This window comes from Xenopus tropicalis, chromosome 2 (assembly GCF_000004195.4).
Source record: "Xenopus tropicalis strain Nigerian chromosome 2, UCB_Xtro_10.0, whole genome shotgun sequence".
In the NCBI taxonomy this organism is placed as follows: domain Eukaryota; kingdom Metazoa; phylum Chordata; class Amphibia; order Anura; family Pipidae; genus Xenopus; species Xenopus tropicalis.
In genome coordinates this window covers 112,783,033-112,799,803 of record NC_030678.2, presented here as the reverse complement: position 1 = coordinate 112,799,803, position 16,771 = coordinate 112,783,033, and the positions used below count along the sequence as shown (strand labels likewise).

The 16,771-nt window shown below is 36.2% G+C and overlaps 1 protein-coding gene across 3 annotated transcripts in view; it reads left to right on the top strand.

Moving 5' to 3' along the window:
- The window catches only part of abcc12 (ATP binding cassette subfamily C member 12), a 47,920-nt gene that overhangs the window by 19,183 nt on the left and 11,966 nt on the right, over positions 1–16,771 (top strand). For all 3 annotated transcript variants that reach the window (XM_012957689.3, XM_031897016.1, XM_002937870.5), the window contains 11 exons: positions 1,845–1,916; positions 2,114–2,238; positions 2,900–2,972; positions 4,552–4,755; positions 5,742–5,867; positions 6,025–6,133; positions 10,069–10,314; positions 10,966–11,147; positions 12,148–12,294; positions 14,731–14,860; positions 15,606–15,759. In XM_012957689.3, coding sequence (XP_012813143.2) covers positions 1,845–1,916; positions 2,114–2,238; positions 2,900–2,972; positions 4,552–4,755; positions 5,742–5,867; positions 6,025–6,133; positions 10,069–10,314; positions 10,966–11,147; positions 12,148–12,294; positions 14,731–14,860; positions 15,606–15,759 — 1,568 coding nt within the window. The remainder of the gene's footprint in view (positions 1–1,844; positions 1,917–2,113; positions 2,239–2,899; positions 2,973–4,551; positions 4,756–5,741; positions 5,868–6,024; positions 6,134–10,068; positions 10,315–10,965; positions 11,148–12,147; positions 12,295–14,730; positions 14,861–15,605; positions 15,760–16,771) is intronic.

The window sequence follows — 16,771 nt, the reverse complement described above, 5'->3', positions numbered from 1 at the left end:
GCTGTGGAACCCTGGAGCTACTCCTACCCTGGATTTGTAGGTAGCTCCTTCAAGGTTATGTTAAAAGCTGCACAAGTCTTGCCTCTAGTGATCATGCACTGTTTTGAACATGCAAAAGCAACACAAACCCTTCTGAAAACTCTTGGTGTAACGTGCAAATAATTTGGATCAAAACAAAAGCCCAATTGCATCTGTTTTCACACATTACCATATAAATACAAAAGATTAAATTGGGAAAGGGAATCTACAAATTGTATCCCACTGATAGGCCCTGAATCAATATATGAACAAACAACAACTATTTCAGTGAGATAAAATTACATTTAATGGCTCAAAATTAAACAAACAATTTCAAATGAAACAAACACTATACCAAACAATGGAGGTTGCATCCCAGTGTATCATGGTACCCACTCTCCTAACGCGTTTCGCACCAATGGGTGCTTCATCAGAGGATTACCACAGCTGTGATAGATTTACCGCGGAGTGTGGCTTAATTTTTGCTGAAATTATTGGGAAAATGCTTAATTATGAGTAGATAAATGTCAATTTGAATCTGAAATTGCACCTTGCAGACTTCACTTACAGTATAGAATGGTCATACAGAAACATAAGCAAAGTTTGCTCATATCCTGTGACTCTTAGCAAAATTGCTCTGCATGAATGTAATAATTCAACGTGAATATTGAGCAGTATTTTTTTGTTGTTGTTTTGTTTTAATACTTTTTTTATTGGAATTTGTTTGCATTTGCTAACAAATTCAAAAGATTGAAATACTGAAATTATTGAAAATAATAAATAATAACTGAAAATATTACACCGTACAGATCACATAATTGCCTTAAACATCATACTTGTAATCACAAATCACCATGCCTTTTATTCACAGTGCAGTGTTTTTCTCAGAATTCCAGTGCCAGCAAAGTGCCAAGTCCTGTGACTTGTATGTATATGTTTGACAAGGTGGCTGCTTAATATTTTCTGAATCAGTAAATCTTGCAGAGGTTTTTTTGTGCTTGCATTTATAAATAAGGAGGCAAGTGCACAGTGAAAATTTGCATGCAATCCACAATGATTTTTAATATACAAGTCAGCATAGATAAATTAGAAAGGTGGCAATACTTACCATTGCCCTAGTATGGTATCTATCTCTTCTGCCCATGGGATCAGCCAGTGTATTGCCACATTAACACCTTAACACCTCCAGTTAATTCCAGTGTTCTCTTATATCTGTGCCCTTGTACTTTGCACTTCATTTACCACGTGGATACAGCTGAAAATTGGTGAAAGGCACAAGTCTAGATAAATACATATTGACACAAGTACCTCTGGTACTAGCATTTGCATAGGAACAATTTTGCACTTTGCACTGTACTTGTACTAGTAAATGAGCCTTAAGGGCTCTGGCACACGGGGAGATTAGTCGCCCGCGACAAATCTCCCTTGTCACGGGCGACTAATCTCCCCGAGTTGCCATGACCCGCCATCCCACCGGCGAACATGTAAGTCGCCGGCGGGATGGCACACGCGGCAGCGCGATTTCGGGAAATCGCGCCGCCACGTGTGCCATCCCGCCGGCGACTTACATGTTCACCGGTGGGATGGCGGGTCATGACAACTTGGGGAGATTAGTCGCCCACGAACATGGAGTTTTCTCGCGGGCGACTAATTTCCCCGTGTGCCAGAGCCCTAAAAAGTCAAAATACTTCAGTGTCCTAAACCTCAAGGGTGTACGAGGATTATTTAAAAAAACCTTGGGATTACATTTTTATGTAGAAACATACCAAAATAATAAATCTGGTAGAAATTAACTCTGAAACCCATTTTTTACATTTTTTTCACAGAGCAAACTTATAGGAATCTGTGGGTCTGTTGGAAGTGGGAAAACCTCTTTAATTCTTTCTATATTAGGGCAGGTAGGTGTCTGTATTTTTATGGGTAAGATAACTGTACTTCATGTCATGCAATTAAGGTTTGTTCATTTTAATGTATATAGCTTATGCTTTACACTCTTTATAATTCATTTTACAATTGACGGTCATATGATTTGTAAAATACAGTAAATGATTACCTGACCTTATTTACCAAACCTCTATGTATTTATTTTATTTAGATGACTTTATTAGAGGGTACAGTGACAGTTTCTGGTAGAATTGCCTATGCTGCCCAACAGGCTTGGATTTTTAATGAATCACTAAGAGAAAATATCTTGTTTGGAGAGGAATACAAAGAGAAAAAGTGAGTATGTGAATCATATTTTAAGTCTTAAAGTATAATCAACTCCCAGAGAACTGATTCTATGGGGGCATATTTACTAAAGAGTGAAAGGTTAAATTTGGTGTATTTTCACAAAAAAATTAAAATTCGCCACAATATCACCAGTTTACTACCTTCTCCATGCTAATATCCCATGTACTCTTTTTACCGCTTGGAAAAAAAAAACCTCCACTAACTAGGTTAGAGTATCTTTTTCTACATCCTGCTGAATGTTATTTTAAAGGTGGACTAACCTCTTATTGTAGTATGCATTGATAGAACGTATTTGGGACCTTTAGGCACTAGGCTAATGTTGGATGCTAACAGCAGAGAAGGCTGCTGTTCTTGAAAATGCAGGAGTTTAATTTAAAATTTTTGCCTGATGGGCTAGTAACCTTAACCCAGCACTTGTGGCTGGTGTCACCAAGAGTGAAGAGTTGCCTCCAAGCTTATAGAGTCTGGGTAAGCAGAATCCAGGATGTGAATATTTCCCCATGGGTATGCAGAGCTCCTCTAAATCAGAATCGGAAAACAGCTGTCAACAGGAATGTGAATCTATGACTACTAATCCAAGCATATATATCACTGTCAGCTGATCAGATGTTAAATTTTATCAGTAAGAGAGTTTATTGTTCATATTTAGATACCAGAGAGTCTTAAAAACTTGCTGTTTGTATCCAGACATTGAATCTTTACCTCATGGAGACTTGACAGAGGTAAGAAACATCATTATACATGTTTAATATTCTGTTAGTATTTGTTTATTCTATCATGTCCTATCCTATAAGAAGAAAACAAATGAAAAAGAGTGAACTCTATAGGGATGCACCGAATCCACTATTTTGGGATTCGGCCAAACCACAAACCCTCCATAAGATATTTGGCCGATATTTTGACCAAACATAATCCGAATCCTAATTTGCATATGTAAATAAAGCAACCTGAGGACCATAAAACGTTTAACTTCTGTGTTTATGTGGCAAAAAGTCACAAGTCACAGAGACATAAATGAGGTTTAGATTCTACAAATAGATGCTTTTGGACCATATAGTATACAGGGCAAAAGCAGCAGGTTAATAGTCTAGTACAGTGCTGTCCAACTTCTGTGGTGCCGAGGGCCGGAATTTCTGTGGCATACGTGGTGGAGGGCCGCTAATGGAAGCCAGTTTTGACCACTCCCCTTTTTAAACCACACCCACTTCAAACTGCACCCATTTTATCACAATGGTGGTAGTGCAGCAAAAACCCAAATGCTTAGTCCTCACTGCGCGGATATCAACAGTTATTCATATATGAAAGAATTATATTATGTCATAAGACACACCCTTAAATCCATATGCCCTCCTCACCTGTGTGTAGCACAGCAACCCCCAGCACATAATTACACACCTTAGGGACCATTTATTGGCTATTTCCAACTACTAACAAACTCCCAGAACAAACTCCTGCCAGGTTCACCTCCCACAGGCAGCATAGGGCAGGCAGAATATAGCACTTACAGGCAGCATAGGGCAGGCAGAGTATGGCACACACAGGCAGCATAGGGCAGGCAGAGTATGGCACACACAGGCAGCACTCTGCCTGCCCTATGCTGCCTGTAAGTGCTATATTCTGCCTGCCCTATGCTGCCTGTGTGTGCCATACTCTGCCTGCCCTATGCTGCCTGTGTGTGCCATACTCTGCCTGCCCTACCATGCCTGTGTGTGCCATACTGTGTGCCATACTCTGCCTGCCCTACCATGCCTGTGTGTGCCACATTTTTAAACAATACAGGGGGATTACAGCCTGAACCATTCAGGGGGGCAGTTAATCTTAGTTCTGATACCATTTAAAGCTTATACAAAGCATCTAAGCCATCAAAGCAGCCAGACAGGTGGGGGGCCACACAGAGGGGGGTCATGGGCCGCCAGTTTGACAGCACTGGTCTAGTTGAATAACCCACATAAGATTGAACCAGAAGTTTCTGACTACAGTGTCACATTATTATTATTACTTATCTTTCTAGTAAAGCGTTATACTATTTGTCAATTAAACAAATGCCTGATTGTAGGGTAAATGACCCCAGAAACCAGGTCACAAATATACATTTTGATTTGAAGATTTTTAAAACTGGAATAGCAACAAAAAACAATTAAAAACCAAAAATCAAAAGCGGTAACAATTGAAAAGGTGAACTTAAAATAAAAATATATTTATTTAATAAAAATAAGCTTGTGCATGAGTATATTTCATTCCCTGTAATGAATATGAATTAATTAATGTAATTTTTCCAAATGATATTTTTTTTGTCTTTAGATAGGGGAACGTGGTACCAATCTTAGTGGAGGACAACGACAAAGAATCAGCTTAGCCCGTGCTCTTTATAGTGAAAGAAGTGTGGTGCTTTTGGATGATCCACTCAGTGCTGTGGATGTTCAGGTTGGAGCTCAGCTGTTCAAAAAGGCAATCAAACATGGCATGATGAACAGGATTGTCTTGTTTGTAACACATCAGCTACAGGTAAAGATTTGAAAGAAATGCCCCTAAACATACCAATACCCTTTATGGTTTACCAGCCAGATTCATATTAGTCTGAAAAAAAACTAGTAAATGAATTTTCTATTCACATTTAACATTATGACCTGCTTCATTTGAATTTATGCTGCCACAGCTCGAGAACGTTCATTGTCAAGCCTATTATTGTCCTGCATTCAGCACATTCAGGAGAAACAAAAGTACTCCTGTCTCCAAACAGAAACGTGTGTCTTAAGAAGCAAATCTAGAATAAACATACTTAACCTCCCAGAAACAGCAGTGATCTCCCAACAGCTTTCTGGTGAACATAACTTGAAAAAAAGATATTTTAATAGGAAAAAAATGTACCATTTATCTTAAATTGATACTAATATTATTATTTATTTAGTATAATAGTAATAATAATAATAATAATAATACTAAATAACATACCTTAAATTAATTTGATGTAGCATCATGCTGATCAATTCTCCCTCCTATATAGAATAACAATTATCAACAAGTACAATAAAAATGTTTAGGGGAATTTTTATGGAATATTAAGATATTAAAACACTGAATAAAGAAAATATAGGTTTAATGTTAGTAGTATATAGGCAGAAATACAAAACCGTAATATTATATAATTTAAATTAAGCATGCATGTTGCCCCACATAACACACTGGCACATTCAAATATACTTAAGTACAGCACTAATTGTGAGTTTACCAGTTAATGAAGTGCAAATTGGTTCATTCTACTATTTGTTAGACAAATGCTACGATCCTGGGTGTCCCTATTATAATGCAAGATAGACTTTTCACCTGACAGTAAGTTCACAAAATAATGTGAATATTAGGAAATACAATTCCGAAAACAAGTGAAAAAGTTTCATTTCATGTGAAAAAACTGCACTAGTTTATTTGGATGCCTTTAAGGTTTTTTTTAAAAAAAAAAACAAAATTTTTTTGTATGACTTATATGCTTTCAGTATCTTGTGGAGTGTGATGAGGTCCTGATGATGAAAAATGGGTCCATCGCTGAGCAAGGGACACATGAAGAACTCATGAAATATCAGGGTGACTACGCGGTTTTATTTCAGAGTATGCAACAAGTGGTAAGGCTATTTCATACAATAGAAATGCTCTTTTATACCTGAGTCATTTATTTACTGCACCTGTAGCTTTAATAAGCACATATTTTAATTTGAGTACCATAGTTTATATGTAATGTGCAGCAATACATTTGGTGATTAATATTTCCCTATTTTACAGAACAGTATTAAAAGTGATGTACAGTGTTCTCCAATGAAATATGAACAACTTGACAGACAGGTAACTAGTAGTCACCATGCCACAGTTGTTCAACAAAGTAAAGAGCAAGGTAACTTTTATTCTTGAGAACCTCTCAAATTTTATATGTAATATATACAATTATTTCCAATTGGTTTTGTTTAACTATTAAGATAATTGTATGTTTTGTATTCTGCAGCTATATTCAGTATATATACACTTTGCAAAAATAAAGGGAATATGATAATATGCAAAAGGTTACCTGAAAAATGAGGTGTGCTTCTAATAAATGTAGGTTGCTGTACTGTACTGATTGCAAACTGATTGAATTTGAATTAAATGTGCAGCCCTTTTAGCGGGGTATTCTAAAAGTTTTCATTGATTTTCACATGATCTGATAGCCTTTAAACAGTAAGGTTTCCGTATCATGGAAAAAATTAGGGACCATCAGATAGAAGGGCTTTTCTAAGGGGCATAATATACTGGTCAGGTAGTGACCCAATTTATATTCTTTCTATTATGCAAACTGATCAAATATATTATTATAATCTCTCTCTCTCTTTGATGTGACAAATATAAGGTATTATGACAATATTATGTTAAAGTTGACATATTGCTGATATATTAAAATAAATATTTTGAACTATAACTAAAATGCAAATGGATTCCTTCTCAAGCAGATGCTAAATTGAAGCTCCCACCATCCTACTACAGCTTAAATTATACCTTGTGATATCACCTATTATTACCAATATACTTCTATCTAAAATGTCTAAGTACAAGGGAAGAGAAGTTCAAGTTGCAGTTCTCTTGCTACTGGTGAAACGTGGCTACCTGCATCTGCTGCTAGTACTGGAAGATAGGGCTGGCAAGGTGGAATTCTTAAAGACAAACAAGGTTAAAGGGATTCTCTCATGATTTTTTTATGGTATACATTTTATTTCTAAATTACACTGTTTACATAGCTTATATTTCACTCTAACATTTCAAATTGTATTCTTTTATCTACAAATGTATATTCTTTAGTTATAATATTGGTGTGTAGGCAGCCATCTCAGTGCATTTTGCCTGATTCTGAGCTTTCAGAAGGGGACAGGAATACACAGTAGAGCTGCTTTCAGATAAGCTATTGATTCTGTGACTCACACTGTCAATAGGACCCAATTCACATATAAGCAGAACAGGGTTTCTCCTGCTGGGGAGCTATTCTCATGTCATATGAGTAGAGCACGTGAGCATGTTTTGCAATGCTACAATGCTGACATTTATATATGTATTATTTTATTTATGTGTTTATTTATTTCCTGTTATTTATATCTTCTCCAGCCCTCAGAAACCTGCTTTTTGGAAGGGTAAGGGGTTCTGGATGTCAGAAATCATTGCTTATCATTGTATTTAATGTATTTGGGGCTGAAGTCCCACTGCTTCTCACTGTATTTTATATATTTGTAGAGCCACTGCCCTTTGTATCTCACTGTTTTAAATGTATTTTGGGTGCCACTACTTCTGCCTCTCAGGATCTGGAGTTATTTTTCATAGAAGTCAATATACCATTATTAAGTGCATACTGTAAAAGCTAATTGAGGCTAATGGTACAGGTGGCAGTTATTCCACAGTGTATTTTATCTGGCAGGGAAATGCCCTGCCTAAATTATTGTGAAGCAGTATAAGTAATATTGCCAGTTTACCCACTTGCTACAATTAAGGATAGTACCAGCAGTGCTATTAGCCCATGGAGGCACCATCAGTTCAGGCAGTTGAATCCTTCAGAAGAGGTGTCAGGGAGTTGCTATCTTGTTACCTGCTTATTGTTCTTTTAATTGGCTTCTAGGGGGAGAGAGAGGGAGGATGACACCAGTCCAACTTGCAGCACATCAGCACATGGCTGTGGCACCCTGGGAAATGAAAAACAAGGCTAGCCCCATGTGAAATTTCAAAATTAAATATAAAATAATCTGTTTGTACTTTTAAAAATGGATTAAAATGCAGGATTCTGCTGGAGAAGCTCTATTAACTGATGCGTTTTGAAAATACATGTTTTACCATGACAGTATTCCTTTACACAGAACAAACAAAAAATATAAATGTTTTTTTACCACTGCAGTTAAAGTAAATGTGCTCAACACATGTTTTTACACCTGTTTGGTTGGTACTTAGGTGAATCTACTTTTGCAGTAATAAGTCATAAGGATAAGCTTCTACCAGCTTGAACGGAGGAATGGTACAGTATTTGACAATGCAAAATACAGTAGTTCAAGCTACATGAATTTGATTTGACAGTGAACTTTGTGGAATGTAGTATAGATCAGGTCTGGGCAGATTTCAGTTATGTCAATTTTTATATGCAATATCTCACTCAAAGTGCCAGCTTTACAATAAATAAGAGATTTTTTAATCAGTTAAAAGTAAAAAAGTTCTACTGCTTTTAGTGATCAGAATTTAAAGTATACTTCTATTACACTGTAATATGCACACAGCATTCAGATAAGCCCTTTCATTTCTTTGGAAATTCCTAAAATATGTATTACATTTACATGTTAAAATATATACAGTGGCAACTGTTTAGTGTGCACCAATGAATTGCATGCATGGTAATCCTCATAAAATATACAAGTATTGTACACATGCAGAAGGCAAACACATTAGGGCTCATTTATGTGCAAGTGCAGTGAGCAAAGTACAAATTTGAGTGAAATTGCTCAAATGTTTTTTCCCACAATACAGTATCTTTTGCCAGAATTTAAGCGTCATTTCAGGCACAAAGGGGCGTTGAAATATGCTGCACCTGATTTGCTAAAGTTAATGCAATTGTAAGTGTACTTACCCAGACTGACCTGCACCCAACCGAGACCTTAAAAATCGCCTACATTTCAACCCTTATTTTACCCAAGGGTAAATTTGGGGGTCCTGCTGGTTGCGGCTCCACCCACACATCACTATTTTGTAGATTGTAAGCTCTTTTGGGCAGGGCTTTCTTTACCTCTTGTATTGGTTATTGATTGCTTTATATGTTACTCTGTATGTCCAATGTATGAAACCCACTTATTGTACAGTGCTGCAGAATATGTTGATGCTTTATAAATAAATGTTAATAATAATAATCACTAGCCACCTGGTCAAGGTGGTGGTAGCTCCAGGGCTCCCCTGTGTCAATAGTTGCAGCAGCACCTGATTCAGAACAAAAGGCAGGAAGAATTAAGTGGCACCGAGCACAACTATACAGAAGTTTAAGGAGCCCATTTTAAAGCAAGCACCTTTAATGCTTTAGCACAAAACTCACTGCAGCAAAAAGTACAAGTTGCCCACCATGTTTGTGGTTGTAAATGAGCCCTATTATCTTAAAATCTATGGACAAAATAATTCCTTACTACTCAAAACTTATGTTTGAATTCCAGTTCAGCAAATAAATATACTGACTTCTTACCAGGTGTTTTATTACTTGTCATATTTTTGGAGTACCCCTTGACTTAAAAGGAAGCTTAATATTATAGGGATAATAAGGGATGGCAGGGGTGGATCAGGTAGGAAGACGAAGAGACTGCAAATGCTAACAGAGTGGAAAGGATTAGGGCTGGAGAATAAAAGAAAGGAGAATGGAGAAGCCTGCACCTTCTGCCTCATCCCAGCTTTTAAAATGGGGTCATTGACCCTACAGCCAAAAAAATTGATTTGCTGTCCAGTCTCTCATTTAAACCACTGGCAGTTTTCTTGGGTAAATTGGAACTAGAGAGCTGCTGAACAGAAGAAAAAAGCCGCCCCCCACCAAAAAAAAAATCAACAACATAAAAAATGAAGACCAGTTGCATTATGTATAAAAATATTACTGTCTATATCATAGTAAAAGTTAAACTACTCTTTTAATGTTGGCAGTTATAGCGTTCCACACTCTGAGTTTGTAGATACTATTTTCTACATTTATTTATGATTTCTTGCAAATATTAAAATGCATGAAAATACATATGGAATTGAATATTTCTATGTATGAATAAAGGTGTATGCAATATTTACCAGATATCTCTGTTTCAGGTACATTAAGTGAACTAACAAACCAAGAAGAAACAGGCCATTTCACTTCTGAAGATGTTAGCGCAGATCATCTCACTCACAAATCTGAAATGGTAAATCGTGATTTTATGGTAACAGACGGTCAGATAACTGGTTGCAAACAGGCAGATCAGTATGGTGATCAAGAAGATGATGCTGATGAAGATGAAAAAGGTTCTGTTCTAGGAAATACAATCATTGTTAATAACAATGAAAGGCAGAACAGAGGTATGTGCATGTATGGTGGGCGTGTTGCCAATACTATTTGCCTACATGATAAAAACTGCTATTGCCTACTTGATAAAAATGCTATAAAAGTCATTTTCTACCACAAATGCAGTGTGCAATATACATTTTCAGACTCAATGATCCACTTTTTTTTACTCAGAAAGCAGTGTTTTTTCCCATGATCCGAACTTAATTCTGGCAACTTGGGGGACATTTACCTGATGCAGTTGCATCTGATGCCTTAAAATGCCTGCAGTTGTGTATGTGCTTAGGTGAACATTGATTGCTATTGTGCTGAAAATCTCAGGATTGTGTAAGTTTCTGATGCTACAGGGTTGATTATAAAAGTCTAATGCAAACTGCACTAGTTTCTGCCACATAATGAGAATCTGAATTAATTACTATTCAAACATTTTAAATGTGACATTTATATTCTATATATGCAGTATATTGTGAGTCAGTCCCTAAGTTAGGTAACTGACAGCAGCACAGAGCATTTTCTGAGAATCAGCAGAAAAGAAATTCGGGAGCTACTGGGGCATAAACAGAGGAACAAATCTTGACTGATTGTTACGCTTTAATGAATGACATTGATTTGCACAACAACAGCGCTAAATTTTGTGTTAATTTTTTGTTAATTAATGTCTATAGATCTTATGGAACCAGAGGAGAAAGGATGTGGTTCTGTACCATGTCCAATATACTGGGTGTATATAAAAGCTGCTGGAGGAGCCCTGTTTTGTGTATTGAATGCTGTTCTCTTTATATTTACTACTGGGAGTATGGCATTCAGTAACTGGTGGCTTAGTTACTGGATAAAGCAAGGCAGTGGTGTAAGTACAGTTATTAAGTATTCCTTTTTTATTTTATGCAAATACAAATGGGAATGGACATTAAGGGCAGATTTATAAAAAAATGAAATTATGATTTTTAAAATGAGAAAAAACTCAATAATCTTAAAGGGCAAATATGTAAGAAAATATGAAAAAATATTAAAAAGATTTGAACACAGTGAAATCACATTTTAGTCCAAATGTAGAATTCATTTTGAACCCAGTTTTTGAACAAAGTTAAAGGGGTAGTTCACCTTTAAGTAAACTTTTAATATGTTATAGAATGGCCAATTCTTAGCAACTTTTTAATTGTTTTATTACTTTGCATAGTTTTTGAATGATATCTTATATCTTATTCTGACAGCTTACAAATAGGAGTCACTGACCCCAACAGTCAACAAACTATTGGTCTGTGAAGCTACATTTTTTTTTTTTTGCTAATATTACTTTTTATTGCTTATCTTTCTAGTTCCTCTCCTATACAAATACTAGTCTCTTATTCAAACCACTGCCTGGTTGCTGGGGAAATTTGGACCCTAGCAACCAGATAACTACTGAAATTCCAATATCATACTAATCATGCAAAAAAGATATTTATTAAGGTGAACAACCTCTTTAATCACGATACACAATAAATTAAGGGGTGTAATGACATGGGGGGGGGATTGGCTTAATTTCAGGACACTGAAACCCATCCCAGACTGAACTGGGGAGCAAATGTGAAAACCTGGTTCTGGTTCAACCCTAAGCAGGTAGCAGCCTGATACACATCACTTACAGTTTTTCTGCTGAAGGGAGGCTAATGTCAGTTAGAGCTGACTCATACAGGCCCTCTAGCTCTGGAACTACTCAGGTACCAACATGTGAAAACCTTGCATATACAGATATTAAACTAAGAATTTATATTTTTTACTAAAATGCATTGATGTGGTTAATATATTTACACATACAGAACAAAATATTTTCTTTAAGTAATTAAAACATTGCTTTTCCTTTCTAGAATACATCTGTTGTCACAAGTAATGTGACTCTTTCAAGTGACAACATGAGTGATAACCCTGATTTGGAATTTTACATCTACGTTTATATATCAACCTTGGCAGCAGTCCTAGGATTTAGATTTATTCGTGGATATGTGTTTGTAAAGGTAAATTCAGAGAACTTTTTGCGATAAAGTAATGCACTTTTTATTCATAGTGATATCTGTAAAGGATTCATAGTGGTATTTACGGAAGTTGAAATGAGCCACAGAATAACATATATTATATAAATAAGAATATATTGTATACTGGAATGTAGAACAGAAACATAGAAAAATGGCATAGAAAACTGTCAAAGGAATAAAAAGGACTGGATTTTCTTGTGACACTGAGATTTTGAGACAGGACCACATGATCTTACTATGATGTGCATAATAATACAGACAGATCTTATCGATCTCTCTGATCCAAAGTCAGAGCAGGTCGGCCACAGCATCAGTCTTTGAACAGGACCAGATAGGACTGGCCATCAGAACATGCAGAGTCAGGCTGACTTACAGATGTACCAGGAGAAAACCTGGTTGTTTCTGGTCCTTTTGGCTCCCACTTATGGTATGTGCAGTTGGGCCATATTGCCATTGGCCGGTAATTGTGTTGGTGTTGATTTAATACCACAGGGATGGTGAAAAGAAGTGTGCTGGTGCTTTTTGCAGGGGCAGGGGAGTTGCTTTTTGCAGGGGCAAGGGAGTTGACACAGGTCTTACGGTGTGCCCCATGTACTCTAGTCTGCCACTGAGTACATATTTTTTGGATTTGTTCACATCACTACAAATGCATATGTAACATATATGGTTCTGTCAGGATTAAAGGGTAACTTCACCCAAAAACTGTTTGTTTGTTTTTTAATAAAAGAAAATCTAATTGCTTAGAATTATATTTTCTTTCATTGTGCAAAAACATTTTGGGTAGAGTTCTCCTTTAAATGAAAAGAGCACACTTTGTTGGTGAGGGCATAGGGCATACAGATATTTACATCTAAATCATTTAAAGGTGAATTAAAATGGCCTCATCTACTGTGACGAGCGTTAGGCCTAGTTTGTGGTTTATAGCAATAACCATTCCATACACTTTGTTCAGTTCAGGTGTTTTCACATAGTACACCAGAATTATAGACTTTTTTCAGTTGCTTTCTATTTTTTTTTATTTTTAACCAGTTTTCTTATCGAAGTTTACATTTTTTTTTCACCTTCTCATGTCTTCCTAGAGCAGCTTTGTGATGGTATCACTGACTGTAACCTGTTCTAATCTGATACATTAGTTCAAACATTTCTTATCTCTGACCCTGCTGACCTGAGTTTTATTAAAGGCAGTTGTTACTTGATACAATAATTGCTAACATGCCACAGATTCTGCTAAGAAATGTATCAACTAATATACCACTCTGTAACAGTTTAGCAGTGCCGGGCCAACCCAGCAGGCCAGCCCGCCCAGCCTTCCCCCCAATCCCACACTTGCCCGAATGTGGAAACTAGTGTGCATGGCCACACTGAAGACTCAGTAAGAGAACTAATGTAGTCAGTGAGGGGGATATGGGCGCAGCGTGAGAATAAGTGAGAATAAGTGAGAATAAGCCCAGAACAGTTGTAGGTAAAAGAGATATGTGCCTGGTGCCCCCCAACCGTTGCACCCTAGGCAAATGCCTCTTCTGCCTACCCCTAGTTCTGACCCTGCAGTGTAGAGTCTGCTCCTGGTATACTAAATTGCCAAACTGAAACACCAGAGAGAGGAACATTACCAAGTTTAAGCTTCAGTGTTAGAAAAATGGTCAAAAAATATAGGGAGCAATTGAGAGATCTGTATTTCTAGTGTACAGTCTGGCAACACCTGAACTCAAAAAAAGTGTTTCAAAAGTAACCAATGATTTTATGTACCAAAGGTTGGAAGTTCCTAGCTATGGACATTACCACATCCTGTGATTGGGAATCCTTACAAGATATCACAAATGAATGCCTACATTTACAACATTGCTTCTTGCTATGCAGCATTTTTTTTACAAGGGCTCATTTATGTAGGGTATGTAGGTCCCCTCTTCTGTGCAGGTGTACTCTACTCCCTTGTAATAACCTTCAAAAATATTACTTTTAGTTTTGAAGCAACCCTATAGGGCTACCATTGTGCCTGGCATCCAGTAAGTAGACTACTAGTAAGGGGACCTTCTTATGGCATTCCCTGATGCAGACAAAAATTGTGCATTGTAGGCAAATTGTGCATTGTTTGTGTCTTTTCTACTTTGCACCATATAATAAATAAGCCCTATATTATTTTCCTTAATTAAAAAAGGCTTTTTATCAATACTATTTTCAAGGGAAATGGTAAATTCTTGGACAGCGGCACACCATCTAGTCTGAAAACATTTTATTTCCATTCAAACTTTTGCATAACACATTCATTATTCTACTTAAGTGGATTACCACAGCAACACAAACAACTGTCGCTATCTAATTATACACTTCTGTGTTAAAACTACTAATTTCAGTTCTGATATCTGACAAGTATTACGATATATGCAAATAGTAATCTCTTGTTTTATTTTAACATAACAGAGCACACTTAAAGCTTCTACAAAACTTCATGATCAGCTGTTCCAGAAAGTCCTCCACAGCCCTTTGAAGCTGTTTGACACAACACCACTTGGCCGAATACTAAACAGATTCACAAAAGACATGGATGAGGGTAAGTGAATAACTATAATTATTCATTTATTTTTTGGATAAGAATGTACTAAATTCCACGAATACTCAGTAACCTGCTATTATTACATACAGGGTACATTACATTATTTTAAAGGACGTGTCAATCATAAAAAAAACTTTTGCCTAATAAAGGAAAACATAATTCTAAACAACTTTGCAATATACATTCATTACAAATTTGTAAAATATATATATTTGTATATATAATTACTAATTAAAGCAGTGTTTTTCAGTTCTTTTTTATTCTCTGCCCTGGTGGCTCTGATGTTTGATACAATGTAACACAAGGCAGCAGACTGACAGACCTGTCTTGCTTGAGGAGACTGACCTTTGTTAAAAAATCATAACCAGTAGTTGAACGAATTCTGATTTTAATAGCAATAACATTTATAAATAACTTAAAAAGCACTAAAAATTATAATAAATTCAAATTGAAAAGTTGCTTAGAATTATGTTTTATTTTTATTAGGCAAAAAATGTTTTGGGGGTTGACATGTCCTTTAAAGTTTTAAAACTTTTGAAAGCATATGTACTTAAAAAGCATAAGCTTTCATATAGACAAACTTAATGATTAAGTTACCAGCAGTTTAAAAATGTCCCTACAATACATAATTTAGGTCTGCTTTTTATATCTATGGCACTGTAGTATGCATTTTTCATGTGTCCGTAGTAAAACTGCTGCTGTTTCCCTGTAGTTCATCATTAATATTATGTGCTCTTTTCAGTGGATGCCCGTCTTCCATGTCAACTTGAGCAACTTATACAAAATATGATTCTCGTCCTCTTCTGTCTTGGAATGATCAGCTTTGTGTTTCCATGGTTTCTAGTGTCTGTATTACCACTGAGCATTCTCTTCTTCTTAATAAATAAAGTATCAAGGTATGAATTTTTTCATTCTTAACCAGAAAACATTTAATAATAATGTAAAGTGTGAAGCTTTCTGAATTTTTATGTGGAGTTTTTTCCAAAATTATTTTATTTGTGCATTCCAGTAACTTGCAAATACAGTAATCCATTTTGTCCATTTAATGTCAGCATTATAAGAAATGTTTAAAGGGACATTTTATTGTGCAAAAATACATTTTGTTTCTTTGCTTTATTTACAATCCCAGATTAGTGGTGAGGCCACAAAGGCCGCATGTAAATGTTGCTCACATATGGAGCACTGGGGACGGGACAGGCAGAAAACTTCAGCGTATCCTGTCCCCAGTGCTCTGTATGTGAGCTACAAGGACACGAATGTGCACGATTCTGCGGGGAGTGGGGGGGGCAGAAAATGGGGGTGGCCTATGGGTGCCCTCATCAGAAATTTGCCACTGTTTATTTAAAGGGGTGTCCACCAAATTTAGTTTTGCATAAAATATAATTCTAAACCACTTCCCAATATACATTAAATACAGTAATGACTTGAATAAAGAGTTATCTGAAAAGCAGTATCTTTCTGTCTTTTTTTATTCTCTGCATAGCAGGTTCTCAACAATCAGGGTTATTTACTTATACAAGCTCAGTGTGCAAAGCGCAATTTTGGGCTCAATTTGCCATGTTTTTTAATCCAGAAAGCAGTTTTTTTCCACATAAATCCAATGTAATTGTTGCGACAACATGCGGTTGCAACAATTTGTGGTTATAAATGAGCCCTAATAAACTAGAACCAGCTTATTAGCAGACCTGTGAAAAAACAAGAAATAAATCAAAATACAATTTTCAAAAGCATTAGAAATTTGTAATTAATATATGTTAAAAAGTTGCTTAGAATTATTTAAATACTTTACTCCTTAGGAGGTTGCATAACAGGACTAATGTAAAAGTTTGTCTGATAGAAGATGGATGAATGTTCCAGAGACTTGGGGCAGTTAGGGAAAATGGTGTACCTCAACACCCTTTCAAATTG